This window comes from Akebia trifoliata, chromosome 2, assembly GCF_017979445.1.
Source record: "Akebia trifoliata isolate Shusen 1 chromosome 2, ASM1797944v1, whole genome shotgun sequence".
In the NCBI taxonomy this organism is placed as follows: domain Eukaryota; kingdom Viridiplantae; phylum Streptophyta; class Magnoliopsida; order Ranunculales; family Lardizabalaceae; genus Akebia; species Akebia trifoliata.
Window position 1 is genome coordinate 8,550,358 of NC_141376.1, and position 17,490 is coordinate 8,567,847.

Consider the following 17,490-nt stretch of genomic DNA (forward strand, 5'->3'; position numbering starts at 1 on the left):
AAGATTCCAAAAAAAAAAAAAAAAAGAAACAAATACCTAAAAAATTTGTACTAAGAAACTGGTCCTGATTTCAAGGAAAAATTATCCTAATTTGTATGGTCTACTGACATCATCATCATCAAATCTTTAAAAATTATTCTAAAATTAAAAAAGATGAGTAACTACCGGTTGTTGAAACATCTGCGTCAAAGTGTTGATGAGCCAAACTTTTATAGTATAACGAGAAGCCGGCATTTCGAAATATTTGAAAAAATAAAAATAAAACAGAATTATTGTATGTTTAAGCCATCAAATATATAAACCTCATATTATGATACAAAATACCCGTAAACATATATAAATTTATGATACAAAACCAAAAAATCTCAAATCACTTAATACCCGTTCCACCCATCTGGAAGCCTCCATCTTCTATGCCAAAAAATCGACACTCTAGACCACAAAGGAAACCCAAAACTGTACTCTAGAGGCTTGTCGGCCGCTCCCCACACGCTTAGAGGCAACCAAACGTATCTCGAGTCCCTCAAGTCTGCTGGGTTCCACCTATCTGCCATAAAAATAAAGAAACCGGGAAGCCCGGGCAACGGGAGTACATATGAGCTCTGAGAGAAGAACGTGGTGTCTCTAGAAATCGTGTTGCCTCCTATACAAGGGTTCCCCATTGTTTCCCACGGTCCCATTATCAAATCTGTGGCATGGGTAAGTGCCTCATTCGGTACCCACCATGTGCAACCCGACGTGACCATATAGTAAGTCCCTTGATACTTGAACAACGCGGGGGCTTCCCTATGTTGCCCCACCAGTATTCTTTTCATAACATTAGTAACATCAAGATAATCATCCGTAAGCGGTCCGATGTGAAGTTCACTATTATCTTCCGAGGAGTAGATTAGGTAAGCCACACCATCATCATCTTTGAATATAGTCATGTCCCTGCTTTCAAACCCATGAGGCCGTTTGCTATAAAGGTACTCAAATGGTCCTGTAGGATGGTCACTTACAGCAACACCTACGGAAGCTTTGGTGTAATTGGAATCATCAATGTGCATCCACATTACATATTTTCCTGTTTTGTCGTTGTAAATTACTTTGGGCCTCTCAAGCACGTTGAGTTTGTAGAGGTCATGGGTCGGATCAGTCTCTTCTCCTGCCAACACAACACCCTCATTCTTCCATGTCCATAAGTCCTTAGAAGAGTAGCAACTTACTCCAACTATGTCGACCTGAGGAGCAATAAATGCGGATAATTAATATTTGGTAATGTAATGGTAGATAAATTTGTTGTAATTAAAGTACACATGAACGACTTATGTTAAATTATTTGAGTGAAAACTAAAGGTCAATAATAATCTTGCCTATCTCAACCTAATGAAAGTGTTCAACAATGCTGTATAGACATCAAAACCATAGTCCAGTGCCTTGCCAAATTTTACAATAACTATTAATTTATACAAAATTCTCAGATTGAGGGATTTCGTTACCAAAAAATGTGTCCCCAATTACTTCCATAGAATGAGAGAGCAGATAAAAAATAAATTATAGTGATCACCTAAACAATATTCCATTACTTTACCAAATGAATTTTAGGATAACTAGTCATTTATACAAAATAAATTCATCTTGAGGTATATCATATCCAAAAAATGTGCCCCAATTTCTCCTATATAATGAGATAGCAGATAGAAAATATCATCATAAGAAGCTTTGAAGCATATATCTCCTTTGAAGCATAACTTTCTATGCTTAAAACTTCTTGACGTACCTTTAAGCGATATATCGCTTTTAGCTTGATGAGAAAAAAATTATGTTTTTTACATGTTTCATCTATTGCATATTTCCCTCAAACCCCTCCAGGCACAAGTAAAAAAGTTGAATCTTTAAGAGTCTCAGCCTTGGAACAATTATCTCCTTTGAAACATAACTTTCTGAGCTTCAAACTTCTTGGTGTACATTTAAACTAAATATCCATTATTTTTTACATTCTTCCCCTAAGAACCATTCATCCGTTGCATCTTTCCTCAAATCCCTCCTAGGACAACAAAGTTTTACCTTTATTGGCAGTCTACAAGTAATCGTTCAACAAGGTATCTACCATGGAACTAGTTGCAAGTTTGTAAGATGTAGGGGTGAGGTCGGAAAGACATCAGCTTTGGTAGTTCAAAATTACAAACTGAATGGCCCTTGTATTTAAGGAAAGACATTTAAAGTTTAAAAAAGCAAAACAGGGAAGACAATAAGGCTAAATATTGTCCCATAAAATTTTGGTCCTATGAAGAATCTTGCTTAAAGATTTTCCCACAACGTCAAAGAGGAAAGGAAATAGTGGATCCTTTCAGGAACATCGTTCGCTAGAATGAAAAATGAGGCAGAAAACAAACTCCAAAATCCACTATTTCCAACTAGTGCAAAATCCCATCCTACAAATCCAATAATCCAAATTCCAAAAGCTCTAGAGATGATTAGTCCATTAAGAATGTGTCTTCCTTTGAAAAAATCGTCTTGGTACACACCTACGACTTCACCTAAAACAAACTTCTACCTGTGATCATAGTAACAAAATTTGCCAAATTTTCACGAAAACTTGTTAAAAAAACACCAAAAAGGGGATTCGGCGGGAAAAAAAAAAAACATCTATCCCATGCTCACACAGATTTAACCTTCAGCAAGCAACCAGGAATCGTACTTCTGACTATTACTATTTGATCATGTTGCCATCCGTTCTAATTAACGTTCAATGCTAAAAGCAAACAACTCTGAAGGATATTCATAATTGATCTCAGCTCAAGTGATCTAGTCATGACAATAGTTCTTCAGGTTGGAACTCTGCCCTACCAGGCACTCTAGCAAAGTAGCAATCAACTTCTAATTCCATCTCATCCTCCTTAAGTTCTCATTTTCAACTCGATTTATCATCTTTGTTCTTGACTAATATATCAAATCCATTATATGTACTTGGCGTTGAAAGGTTAAAAAGAATATAACATGAAGACTTCAAAGTTCACTAAATCAAAACCTGGCCCTAGGAAGTCTAGGATTCTTACAACTTGGTAGACATGGATTCTTGAAGCAGTATCTCAAGTTAGCTGCCAGTCAAAATCATCTTAATTTGATGCAAATGTAGCGTGCAAAATATGTACCCTCTTCTTACGGTTATTTTTTCCCATTTTGAGTAGAAGAACATTCATAGAATTCAATTCACCGAGCTCATAAATGGCTTTGCAATGATCTGAATAATAGGAAATATAGATTGATGCGAGATATTTGTCATTATCGTCATTATTACTGATGCCTTATCCAAATCCTAACAAAGTGTAGAAAAAAAAATGACCATAACCCATAAGGAAACAATTAACAGCATAATTGAACACAAAGAAAAACTAGCATTGCAAAAAAAAAAAAAAAAAATCTTTTAAATTACCCGTGCAGCTCCATTTATTAAACCCTGGTAGGTGGGACCATCTTTGTTTTCTCCATACCAATAGTACACCCCCGATCTCTCGACATGCAAAATCCCTCCACCATGAGCCTGAATAGGATTTCCATCAATGTCCAACCACATTCTCCCCGGATAGAAGTATAGGCTATCATTCCCTCCTTCCTTCGATGGGTCTATAGCAGTTCTCCAATCAGGAAAGAACATGTGTCTGAATTGGGAGTGCTCGTCAAGGAATTCATCAATCAATGTCTTGGGCTTGTTCGGCCTTCGTTTTACAGCACGCGGGGACCGTCTCCCCCTAAGTGGCGGGATTTGATAACTCTCCTCCTCGATTTCTTGAAGCTCGCGAATTAACCGTACGTGATTCAAGTGGAACTGAAGATCTCCTCCCATCCCATCTTTGTGACGAGCTAGGAAGTAAAGATGAAGCATGACAACACATCCCACAAGAACCCATACCACAGTAGAGAATGGACATTTGCCTCCTGCATTGCAACGGAAAGCAGTTGGTTTCCTGTGTTTGTTCCTCATCCTCATTTTCTTCCCTTTTTTTTTAATCTCCAAGATAATGCTGAAGTTAAAAAATGCAACCTATGTGGATACAATTCAATTGAATCAAAGTTAAGTCACATTGCTATTAAAGTAAATTTCACCCCCCAAAAAAATTAGAAGGAAAGTTATAAAAACTGAAAAATAAATGAAATTGGACATACTAACGAATTCGGAAGGTTCCATCTAGGTGACATGATAAATTATGTGTTTGTGTGAGTGTATCGAATGCTAAGGCTCTTCTTTATAGTTTGTAATTAATCTTTGGAGACTTCGTGTGTGTTCAGTTGAAGTTTTCGTTTTTAGATGAAGTGAGCTACTCCACCATCGAGCCTCAATGGGCTTCATTAGTAGTATTTTGCTGATTGAACTCTTGTCAGTTATAGTATTTTCCTTCACTAGAGTGATCTTTTCTTTTAGTTCTTTCTATACAGAAATACTCTTTTCAATAAATTTGATTTTGCCAACAAAAAAAAAAACCAAATCATGGATAAAAAAACTTCCTTGATATTCAAATATGAAGGATAAGATTCACTCTTTGTCAATCACCCACACAAGAAAGAAAATCAAGATAACAAGGAAGAACCCATTATCCCAAATAAAATTAAAAGTTAAAAAAAAAAAACCAATATTAATCATCACATAAGGGGGGTGGGGGTGCCAGGGAGGGAGAGGAAAGGGGACCAATAACAAAAACAATAGATACCAATTTCAATACAACTACAACTTCAAAAGACCTGAAGAAGTGAACTCAAACCCATATCTCAGAAACCAATTTCAATAAAGAAAAACCCAGAATTAAACCCATCAAAAGAAAGTCAAGAATACCCAAACAGCTAACTAAAAAGACTGAAAGATACAACAAGCATACAATCATAATCTCTGTAAATAAAACCAAGAAATCTGAATAAAAGATAAAAGATAAAAGACTTTAAGTAGCTTGCCTCAAAGGATCCTGATCATGAATGAAGCAGGATTTCCAGCCATGGGTGTCCCTGATATTGCTCTTAGGACCCTTTTTCGACCCACGAGTCCAATAAAATTTCAGAATGCCAGCTAACCCTCTTTATCTCCTACAAATCATCTCATGTGTTCTCATCACTTATTAAGTTTTTTAAAATTAAAAAAAAAAACCCTGTTTTTTCTGCTCTAAGATAAGAGATTTACATTGAGAAAGAAATGAGAACTGAGATGAGGGTTGGTTGGTTTCTTATTAATTACGGTTGGATCTTTAGGTTGATTAATGACTTAAAACAAAAGATTCCTTCTCTTTTTTCTGTCCGTGTCCAAGAAGAAGGAGAGATCTATTAAAATTTAAAGAATAATGCTGAAGTGCCTCAGGTTGGAACCTCATATCGCACTTCTTGACCTGATAGTTTATGTGAACCATAGATGCTTTTCATAGAGATACGAGTGAAAAAGTATTGGTGTCAATGGGTACCCATTTAACCAGAACTGTAACTGGAACCGGAACCGGAACCAAATATTCTGATTCCGGATCTTTTTTTATTGGAACTGATTGCAGCTAAGTCTAAAATGGAATCGAATCGATAGGAACCAGAATCGTTAAGGTTCTATCCAATGGGTACCCGCGAGTACCTATAACCGATTTATTTTGTCATTTCTTTTTGTACTATAGATGATTTAAGGTGTTTTTTTATATTTAAAATGCATGTTATATAAAATTCATCAAATTTTCATATAAATTATGGATTGAAACTTAAAATAAGTTACTCTTCTAGAAAATTATTATATTTTACAAAGATATTTTTATTTTTAAAAAAAATAATTAATTTGTATCTTAAGTATAACAAATTATAACTAAGTCAATAATTTTGTAGATAATATGTTAATTTTTCAAAAGGAAATTTTTTTATAATGATTTGAAATATTTATTTTCTCATTCGATTCTTAAGAATCGGAGTTGATGGGTACTCACGATTTTTGGCGTTTTTGATTCCAATTCCATTTCTTTTGAAATCAGACTCAAAATCGAAATTGAACTAATATAATGGTTATGGTTCTAAGTTGGAACCAACCAATTGACCCCCTATTTCCTATTCACTCTCACGTGAAGAAGTACCATATGAGGTCACGGAAGCACGAAAACGCAAAAGATATATGCTAATTTGTCTTTATTTGGGCTGATTTTCTATATTATAGTATTTTTATAATCTCATAAGTTTGAAAGGAGAGACATCAGACATCTGGCCAGTGATTTATAAGCTTTGTTAAATTTTTTTTACTTTATATAATGAAATTGGATTATTATATGTGTAATGAGTTTGTAACTCAACCTGACTGGATAACTTAGAAACTCACCGAAGTGGCATTGCAAAGAATCGTAGATTATTTTGCCTTCGGATACAAAATTGCACATTTCTCTAAACATGTGCAGCTGTGTCCTAAGACAAAAAATCTACAGTACTTTGCACATGCTACATCAGTGAGTTTTTTGAGTTATTCTGTCAACTTGAGTTACAAAATCAACACTCTTATTATATTGTAGAGTCGTACTGGAGTGACCTCAAGCTGGAACCTCATATTGCACTTATTGACATGAAAGTGGATAGGAACCATAGATGTTTTTTCACTTGTATCTCGATGAAAAGCATCCATGGTTCCCATATACTTTCACGTCAGGAAGTGCGATATGAGACTCCAGACTGATGCCACTTCAGCATTATTCTATCTTGGTCTCTAAAGTTACTCAAGTTTACAAATTGTATCTACTTAGGTGTCTTTCATTAAAAATAGTGTTGTATTTAAAATTTAAAATAGAGTCATGATAATTTACTTAGGCACAAGGCACACTCAATTGACACTCCTAACGTGACAGACTCGGAAATTATAGATTTGCTCTCCTCATAATACGAAATTGCACGTTTTATGGGGAACCATAGATCTGTATCTCAAAGAGAGTAGATGTACGATTCCTGAACCTGTCATGTCAAGGGTATTGATTGAGTATGCCACATGGGTAAGTCAGATTATCATGATTCTTTAAAATAGAATAATGATAAATGCACGCGGTCTTGGTATGCGGTTGGATACGTGGTTGATATAGCAAGGGCACAAAACCACACATCTTTTTCTTGTGTATCTCAATGAAAACAATCTATGATTATGCGCCCTTGCCACATCAGTAGCGTACCAAGACCGCTTGCATTCATCACGACTCTTTACAGTATCATCAAAATGTGATGTCAGAGAGTTCTCTCAAAGACTCCCAAGTCTCCCAAATGATGTTTATCACTAAACATTAATTATTTTGATGCAGTTATTAGTAGAGTCGTGATTATTTGACTCCCCTGGACATACTCCCCCATACTCTCCTGACATGGCATGTGCATAGAATCATATATTTTTTCTCGAGATACACAATTGCACATCCCCATAAATATGTGTAGTTGTGTATTCGAATGAAAAAAATATATATATGATTGCACATGCCACGTTTACAGAATAGAGAGGGAGTCAGAAAATCATTATTCTTAGAATCATGATAATCTGACGTCACGTGGCATACTCAATCAACTCCCCTTAACATAACATGTGCGAGAATCGTAGATCTATACTTCTCAGTATACACAACTGTACTTTTAGGGGGATGTGCAGTTGTGTATCCTGAAAAATATAAATTTGCGATTCTCACACATGTCACGTTAGGGGAAGTCGATTGAGTATGCCGCGAGATCTAGACAAATTATCACAACTCTTATCTTATTAGTAATATCTTTAAAATAAGATTTCATGCATTTCCTAAAAACAACATATCTTTAGTATAAAAGGATTGGGATCCGCTAAACCAATCTTATTTCATTCTATCCAAAGTCTTTAATTATTGAGGGTAAGTTCAAAACTATTGTGATTGCCTTCATCCAATTTTATTTTTTTTCCAATCTTTGAAAATCTTCAATTTGAAATATTTATTATAATTCTGTTTATAATCAACTTTGTTGAATATGTCAAAATAATATTGATTTTCTCTAAGTTTATTATTTATTGAAATTACTCCTACATTTTTTTTCTAATGTGTAAATTTCTAACTTAACATTTCTAATTTTTTTTATTTATCTATCTCAATATCCCATCCTGCTCAATTAATTTATTAACATGCAATATTCAATTTCATAAAGTATCGTAGATTGTAAAATGCACCTCTACTTTAATCATCCGGCTCAGATTTAATAACCAACTTCTTTCTCAATATCTCTGTATAATAAACTTAGGATAATGAAATTGGTCGCTCCAAAGTATTTATGGATGGGAGCGGATCCTCTGAAGCGACATATCCCTGTAACCCTATGTAACTCTATTGAAAGGTTAGGAGAGCGACTCCTCAAGAAGATAAAAAGTTTACACCGTTTAAAAATGGAGGTTCAGTGACCGTCCATTTTCAAAGTCTAATATTTTTTTTTCCTTAAATTCGATTTAAAGCATTAACACAAAAAGGCTGTGGTGTTAAAATTTCTGATGTGTCACTCTCTCACCTGTAGATGAAACGCAACAGAGAGCTATAGGGATATGTCGCTACAAAGGATCCGCTCCCTTTATGGACCATTTCGACATGATTGGTATGTTTTTTAATGATGGTGTTCTTGTAAAAAAATATCAATATTGTAATTTATGAAAGTTGAGGATCAAATTCTGTTTTTACAAATGTTAACGAAATGTTAATAAAAATCATATTCTTTTAACAATTTCAGTATATTCATACTCACACTTAGGGTTAGTTATATTCACCAATAAAGGGTTTTTCAAATAATAATAAAAAGATTTAATTAAAACAATATTTTTAATAAAAATTACAAATTCTTTAAAATTACAAAATATATATATATATATATATATATATATATATATATATATATAATATATATATATATATATATATATATATATATATATATATATATATATATATATCTTGAATGGCCATTCAAGTGGCATTTCTTTTTCAAAATAACTGAAAAATTAGAATTCAAGTGTAGTTTTTCATGTTGACAAGAAATACTACACTTGAATTGTAGTTTGTCAAAAAGAAACTCAAAATAAAACAAAAAAGAATATCCATTATATATTATATATTATAATATTTAATATGATATGTTGTTATTGTTATAATTGTATATATTTTGAAATCAAGATAGATTTACTAACTTAGTAATATTTGATATCTTACTAATTGCATTGACCCACATGGATTATCCCATGAACAAATTGAGATTCAAAAAATAAAATAAAAAAAATTCAAATACTAAAATATGGATTATCACATTTGGCGCTTGATTTGTTTTTTTAGTAATTTTGAAAGTTTTGTTACTTTTATTAAAATTATATTTTTTTTTGCTAATTTACTCTTATAACAATAACAACATATAATATTAAAATTAAAATATTATAAGGAAAATGTTGAAATAACATTGAAATTGACATTATTTCAGATATTGTTGACATGGATGTGCCTATAGAATCATGATGCTTTTCATCAAGATACGAGTGAAAAGCATCTATGGTTTTGTGCACACCAATGTCACAAACGATGTTAATTTCAATGTTACTCCAACACGACTTATATTGTAATATATAATGGATTTTTTTTTTTTTTTTTTTGAATTTCTTTTTGAAAAACTGCACTTGAATTGTAATTTTTGAAGTTATTTTGAAAAACTACACTTGAAATGTAATTTTTCAATCATTTAGAAATACTACTTTACAACCGGATTTTTTTATGGGGTTTTTTTGTAATTTGTCAAAAACGCAGACTTAAATGGTCATCCAAGGTTCTTTTTTGTAATTTTAAAGAATTCATAACTTTTATTAAAAATATTATTTTAATTAGGTTTTTTTTCTTTTTTAAATCCCCTAATAAAAAAGGGCAAAAACTAATAGAAACCTCATTTTTTTTAATAAATAAAATAATAGAAAGATCATCAAAATAGAAAATATGTGATAGAGTTACAATGAGTAATGTAAGCTAATAAACATTTACAATATAAAAAAATATTAAAAAAATGGTGGGTCTGGATAGAATTGAATGGAGGAACATGATTAGTACCAATCACGTACAAATAGTAGGATGAAATACCTACTCTCTTGAAGATCATCCTCCTATTGTTGAGGTCTCTCTTCCCTTTCGTTCCATTTAGGGAGTGAAAGTTGTTGTCGGGTGCAAGCTTTGAAATAGTGTGTTATGATCGCTAGGTTCAATCAAATCAATGAATGAGACTCCCATTTATTTGTGAAGTCTATCAAGTCAATGGGTCTCAACACTTGCCTCGAAGGGAGAATCAATCTCTCTTTGTGATGCAATGTCCAATATTATGATGTGATTTGCTGATTTATCTCACAAATCGATCATTGGAAGAATATTTCGATGAAGAAATTTTGAGGCCAACTCCTTCATCGTGATGTATAATCATGAGGTTATGTTCATTTTTCCATCCACAATCAAACTCTACCAAAAGAAATCAGTTTAATACTACATACACTATAGACAACAAATTACTAAAATAAGTCTGGTGACTTTCTTTTCTTGGATATAATTATGGAAGCTTTGAAATTGTGGAAATAGTGGGAGGTGTTAGTGGTTGAGTAAGTTAAAATATCATTTTCGCTACCATTTGACCTTTTTATCACCTAATACTTTCTTTCTTCTTAATGCCAAGAATTATAGAGAAAATGTTTTATCTTGAAAATTAGTCTTTAAGAAAAATAATTGTTACAAAATAGATTTCTCATAAACATTTATCGTTGTTTGAGGCATATGGTCAAAGAGAGAGAGAGAGTTTTGGGGATGTAGGCATCTGTATTGATTAAAATGATCATTTTCTTTTAGGACTAGATTGAATGTTTGCCCAAAAAGATGAGAATGTACACAATTATACACTTGCAAATTACATGTTTGGCAGAAAATCATTTTTCCACCTATTTTTCCTGTGCAATCATGCTAACTCATGGAAAATGGCTTTGAGAGAAGGGATAATGTAGGCACTAGAATGAATCTATTGTGTAAATGTCTTGAATTTTGTTGTGCTACACAAAGTTGTGGGGGTGCAGGGAGCAATGCCCCCTCCCAAGGGTGTTGGGGCAAAGCCCCTTGCTCAAAAATTTTAAGGGATAAGAAAAGGATTGTTGTATAATATTTTCTTAAGAATTTTTTATTTTAGGGACTTTTTATTTGGGAGGAGATTTACATGTTTTAGTAACTCGTGATTTTATAAATAAAAATCTTTAGAATTGTAAAACATATAAGAAAATAGTAATTGTTCTTGTTTTTTTCCGTGAATGTAAACACACTGCCGAACCATGTAGATCCTTGTGTGCAATTAAGACTTTGCTATTTCGATTTTTTCACCAAATCAATCCTTGTGCTTTTTCCCTTGAAGGGCATAAAATGAGCTGGACTTGTCCAAGGACTCCTGGTCCTGGGGCATGTGTAACGCCCGCACATCACACGCACCATGTATTGTATTAGTTACATATAAAAATTAGAGATTTTTTACAACACATTCATGCATTTTACGATCCATATGATAGTATTGATAAAAGGTATTTTATTTACTCATAGTTTCCATTTGATATCCAATGAAACAAATCTTAATAATTAAAAGCACTATACCGCCCCAAATTTTCTTTAATCCTACTAATTAAGTTAACCTAGGTATTACAAGGCACCTAGAGAATCTTCTCCCCAAATTTTGGTACACTGTTGCTAACCAAGCTAGTTCCAAAATCACCATTACAATTGAAAGAAATATCATGGATGACCATAACAATTTGAATGAAACCCTAAATGGCCTACATTGATGGGAAAGAATATCAGAGAACGTTTCTTTCACGATTGAGCATTGTGTAAGGTTCTTTAGATCCGGAAGAACATTTATTAAACCCTGAATCGTACGAGTGTAAGCCCAAGCCATGTTGTAATTAGTCTCTGAAATAAATTTCTTACCAACCTCGCAAGATTCAGTCGAATTATCTTTGTAACAAGTGAACCTCGCTAAGATCTAGACAAGAAGAATCAAAATTAGACTATAAGAACCTAAATTGAAACATTTAAGTGTGCATGGGTAGAATGTAGAAACATGAAAAATTATTCTATAAAAGCTTACATTGGGTATATCGCTTATCGAAATTACGTCCTTGGCACATCTATTGGGATCATAGCTGTAGTATGGTGCACCGGAGAAGGGGTTACATATCTTCCAGTATTTGCTTAGTGAACCTTCGCTTTGTTCACCCAACCCGAGAAGTTCACTTAAGCTCGTTATTCTGGAGTTCACCTATAACAAAAAAACAAAACAAAACAAAATAAGAACTACCCAACAACAACAATAATAACAAAGCCTTATCCCAAAGATTTGCAGGCGATAATAAGAACTACGCACAAGTGAATTAGGAGGACCTGCATTTCCAATATTTAAATTCATTTAGTACCTTGTTTATGAATTTATGGACCGTAGAACCAATTTCAATCATGATATGGTCTGCATACACCTGATCCACGCACGGTAGGACTGAGATTAGACTATTGTTGTTGGGGTTTTGTTGAAATTCCTTAAAAGCAGAACAAGTATCTTCGGCAAAACTGCAAGGTTGAAACAAGTAGTTTAGAATCACGTCGCGCTTGGCATTATAATGTCACATTTCTTGCTTTTTTTGCATTGAAGCAACAATTGCTTCTCCGTGGCATTGCTCGAGATTAAAAACATGGAAACTCACACTTTAATGAAATTTCTAAGGAACCTTCATAAAAAAAATTATATAACTGATCGCTTTCTTCGACATGTTTCCCCTATGAGGGATTTTTGCTAACTTTCATAGGAATAATACAAGGGTGCTTTGATTATCATGCAACCATGTTCTAATTACTGGAACACCATATGCAGATAGGCAGCGACATGAAATGGGATGAGCTTATATGTAAATCTTTTTTGAGAAATTTTTTTTGGTTTGTGGAATATAAAAAGGTGATCCGAATGGGCACTCTATTGTTAGTAAGGGAAGAAGAATCTCTTTACTTACGTGTGGAGGAAGAAATGGAAGCCTGTAAGAACCCAACAAAGAGCTGTTAAAATCCAACAGAGCGAAATTATCCTGAAAAAAAATATATAAAAACGAGGTTGAGAGATTGTTATAAAATTTACTTCTAAGAATACTGATCTCCAAGAACTCATGGGGCATTGGCAAGTTCCACAATCTTTGATTTTTCACAAATTCGCTTTAAAAGTATTTATTATTTTGGTTTTTAGTACAAAAAGTAAGGGTATCATTGGCATTGTGCAATGAGATTTTTGTGGATAACTTGCTTTTTTTTTTATATATTGACCAAAAAGCCATTGCATATGACAATGACCCTCCTTTTTTAATAAAGAAGTTTTAAGGGTAATTATGGAAAATCAAGATTTGTAACACTTGCTAAGGGTCCTCGTAAGGTCTTGGACGTTAGCATTCCCCATAACTTCTACAGAGGGAACTAATTGTTTCTAAAATAATTTACTTACATGATGAATCCAGGACGCCATTCCAGCAAAAGTAGGACTGCACCATAACAAGATTTATACTTAGGTTTTAGTTAATTTAATTGAGGGATAGTCCAAATCTTCTTGGTTACAATTTTTGTTTTGTTTTGTTTTTAAGAGCTTGATCGTCATTTGGTCAATCACAAACAAGCGATAATTGGATAGATGCATCAATGAGGTGTTAAATGAGAAACATCTTAGATTGCATTTTAAGCAAAAGGAATAACCCATGGTTTGCTGTTTACGACGAGACTTACCAAATGTAGCAAGGACGAATATTAAGTTGATCGATACAACCCCTGCAGTTGCTCCATGCCTAAAATGAAACCCATTTTAACCAAAATAAATAAATACATTTAACACAAAAAAAAAAAATCGACAACAAAATGAAAAAGAAGAGGATTGGATACATACCAAGTTTTAATTGCTCGATCAATTGAAATACGATTTTTGTGTTCTATCCATTGAAGGTTTTGGGAATCCCTTTGAAGCTTTCTTGATTGTGATCTCAATTGAGAACTTGTGGCATTGTTGTACGGATGTAAAAGTTGTTGCATTTCTTCCATGGCCCTTATTACATTCATAATGGTGTGACGAGCTTCTCTGATGGCTCCAAAAAGGGTTTGTTTCAGCCTCTTTGTTCTCCAGAAAGAGTTTTGATTTGCAGCAAGGACTAAACCAGACGCTACACTTCAAATATTCAAGAAAATATACAAAAACAAATTAGATGTAATTTCCCTACATTTTAGTTTCTAAGCACTTTACCAACATTCTCCCTACAATAAAGTTGCAAAACTAAATAGACCAAATTATCACAATGCCCATTGTTATGAAATTCAGGGTATGTTTGCATATCGTTGTAAATCGACATAAAAACAAAAAATTTGCATGTAATTAAGTACTTGATTGCCCCATTGTAATTTGCAAATCACCTTAAATTCTTGTAGAGATTTGCCCTTTACGTATACAAATCATTGCAAACTTTTGCAAGCGCCTACAATTTTCCTTTAGAAATGTCACAACTTTAACATCTCAAAAGCCCCCATGATTCTCATTAAGAAATGATGCAAAGTTTAGCCATTTCAAAATGAGTCATTCTATACCGACTTCTTACAGCATTGTTCTAGCGTAGAGGTGTGCACAAAACCATAGACATTTTCCTCGAGATATGAATGAAAAGCATCCATGATTTTGTGCACACCTTCACATCAGTTCAGTGTTGTAGGAAGTCAGTTTTAGCATTTTTCTTTCAAAATTATTGCTAAAAACCACAAAGTTATGGGGCAGAAAGTTTTGCAACACATTAAATGCAATATATTGAATGGTAAAAACGACAAAGTTTTGTAGAAGAATAATATTGCAGTGACTTTTAAATTCACATCGATTCATACTTTGCTGACGTGGACGTGTGTACAAAGCCATAGATTATTGAATAATGATGAATGCACACAATAAATCATACACTGTCTCGCGGCTGATGAGGCAAAGGCACAGAACCGTAGATCTTTTTCCTTGTGTATCCCAAAGAAAAAGATCTATGGTTTTGTGCCCTTGCCACGTCAACCATGTATAGATCGCATATGATTTACTGCGTGCATTCATCACAACTCTAGATTATTTTTATCCAGCAAAGAGTGAAAAGCTTCTATGGTTCCGTAGGCACCTCCATGTTAGCAAAGTGTGAATCAATGTAAATTTTAAAGTCATTCCAGCACGACTCTTTGCAAAAATATTAGGCAGGTAGGGGCATATAATATAGGGTGCATTCTATACTACCGAACACATAAAAGTGATTGAGTGGTACTGAAGTAACATTAAAATTGACATCAATTCACACATCGCTGACATGGAGGTGAGCACATAACCATTGATGCTTCTCACTCGTATCTCGATGAAACGCATCTATGGCTCCATACATACATCCACATCAGCAATGTGTGAATTTCAATGTCACTTCAGCATTTTCTAAGTGATTTTTATTGGTCAGGAATTCTAAAATAAGCCTGTAATTTATTAAATTACCTGGCATTGTAAAAACTTGATTGGCAATATCAAGACAGAAGGAATTAAATATTGCGGAAGTTAGTTGAACACTTGAACCCAACAAACAGAACAAAGATAGACAATTTGTTGGTTTGATTCCGTGAAAACTAAAAAAACTCCCAATTTGACCGTTAAACTGGCAACCGTTTTTCAAAATTGGCACCCATCACATAAGTTAGAGAATTAAAAAAATTAAAAACAAATTTTAAAAAAAAAATAAGAGCTCTTACATGGCAAGTAAGGTGAAAATCAAGATCACCAAGAACGGTATGAAATGGTAGGAATCCGAATGGACTGCAATTGGAGAAGATCCACAACTCCGATTCTTGAAAATGGCAAAAATCCCAAATCCTAACCCACCCAGAATCCAAATTCCCGCCACCGCATATCCATGAACGCCTGTAAATGCAGCAGACTGCAAAATCAGACAAAAAAAGGAATCATTTTTACCATTAAAAGAAACAAATTTCCGATTTTTACAAAATGGGTATCCGTAAAATTGCAGTAAAACAAGCTTACAGCCCAATAGTGTCTGTTTCTGATGTCGTAATCTCCTTTATAGGGCTTAAAATACCGAAGAGGATCTGCTCTGTTGAAGCCTTGTTTATGAACAGGGGAGCTAAAAACCAGAGATTTGGGTGAAGAAACAGAGAGTAGAATCATCAAAAGGAGAAGAAATTCATTTGATTTGGACATGGTACGATTGATGATCTGGGTTTTTCTGCAAAAAATGAAAGGTTATCTTCTATCGCCATTAACATGGAAAATTTTGCAGTATTGGGTCGAAAAGAGGATATAAAAGGTGACAGAGAGAGTAGAGTTTTTCCACGTTGGGGGGTTTTTCTTCCTAACTTATTCAGAAAGTTAAGGATGGCTTTTGGTTCGGGTTTTGAATTTTAGTCGCTTTTCCAGGATTTTAGAGAAAAAAAAGGATTACCGACTTCTATAGTAATTGATGCTTGGAAAACCGGAGAATTCTGATTCCAGAAGAATTCAAGGTATCTGAGATTTTGACTCCTCTATTTTCCGTTTCCTTCTCATTTCTGCCATTGGCTCACGTGCCTCTCTTTCGTACTCCTGGGAGTTGATTAGCTATATTACTGACGTTTACTTTGATTACAATTTGACTATTTGGCAAATATTTTGATACCCTTGACTTTGATATTCTTTTAGCCCATGAAATGGTGTAACTCAAAGATCAGGCTGAAGGTTTGTTTAAGCCAATGTTTAGGATTTTAAATAGTGGGCTCTATGAATGGGCTCTTTAGAAAGTGTGGATACATAGAAAGAAAAAAATGTATTACATGATGGATAAGGTCATTGAGCATGTTACGTGCCAAGTGTCCCAGGTAATTTCTACATTTGCATAAACTATAATTATGATTGTTCAATAGTTGTTTCATCTACAAGACATCGATCGATTTCTATAGGTTCATTCTAGGTAACTTTGGAAGGTAGAGGTTCAAGATTGTAGTCCCCTTAGGTAGAGGGGACAAGGATCCCCTCTTTGGAAAGAAGTTGTCCCATTTTTTCATGTTGAGACCAAACTTGGTAGCAATGCCAATTTGGCCCAATAGCTTGTGTCGATGTTGCCACGTGATACTTTAGCATTGTGACCTTTCACCACTGATATCAAACACTGCTGGTATAACGCCAGACATGTGTCAATGTTGCCAAATGATGCTTTAGCGTTGGAGTGTTAATGGATTGTCGAAAATTCGAATTCGGATAGTTTTATATATTCGAATTCTTATCGGATACAGATTTGGATATTAACATTTAGAATCCGATAATATCCGATTCGAAATAATATATTTTATTTTATTATTATTATTATTTTTTTATATACATAGTATAATATATAATAGGTTTTTTTAATAATGAAAAATCGATTGGATAAGGAAAATTTGTGTTTTTTTTAATATACAAATTTTT

The 17,490-nt window shown here is 33.7% G+C and overlaps 2 protein-coding genes across 3 annotated transcripts; both read right to left on the reverse strand.

Moving 5' to 3' along the window:
* Window positions 1-259: 259 nt before the first annotated feature.
* LOC147409333 (uncharacterized) lies at window positions 260-5,258 on the reverse strand. 2 transcript variants are annotated; one of them, XM_086427711.1, is made up of 3 exons: window positions 4,930-5,258; window positions 3,419-3,921; window positions 260-1,223 (listed from the first exon to the last, which is right to left on the reverse strand). In XM_086427711.1, exons 2-3 carry the CDS (start codon window positions 3,866-3,868, stop codon window positions 375-377), a joined length of 1,299 nt encoding a protein of 432 aa, XP_086283837.1. In that variant the 5' UTR covers window positions 3,869-3,921; window positions 4,930-5,258; the 3' UTR covers window positions 260-374. The 2 variants fall into 2 exon arrangements, with proteins under 2 accessions (XP_086283837.1, XP_086283828.1); XM_086427702.1 differs by having other exon boundaries at window positions 3,419-4,027.
* A 6,282-nt stretch (window positions 5,259-11,540) lies between these two features.
* LOC147409334 (uncharacterized) lies at window positions 11,541-16,502 on the reverse strand. Its single transcript, XM_086427718.1, has 9 exons — window positions 16,075-16,502; window positions 15,786-15,970; window positions 13,927-14,202; window positions 13,770-13,828; window positions 13,495-13,531; window positions 13,016-13,087; window positions 12,428-12,578; window positions 12,103-12,273; window positions 11,541-11,997 (listed from the first exon to the last, which is right to left on the reverse strand). Exons 1-9 carry the CDS (start codon window positions 16,249-16,251, stop codon window positions 11,638-11,640), a joined length of 1,488 nt encoding a protein of 495 aa, XP_086283844.1. The 5' UTR covers window positions 16,252-16,502; the 3' UTR covers window positions 11,541-11,637.
* Window positions 16,503-17,490: the final 988 nt, after the last annotated feature.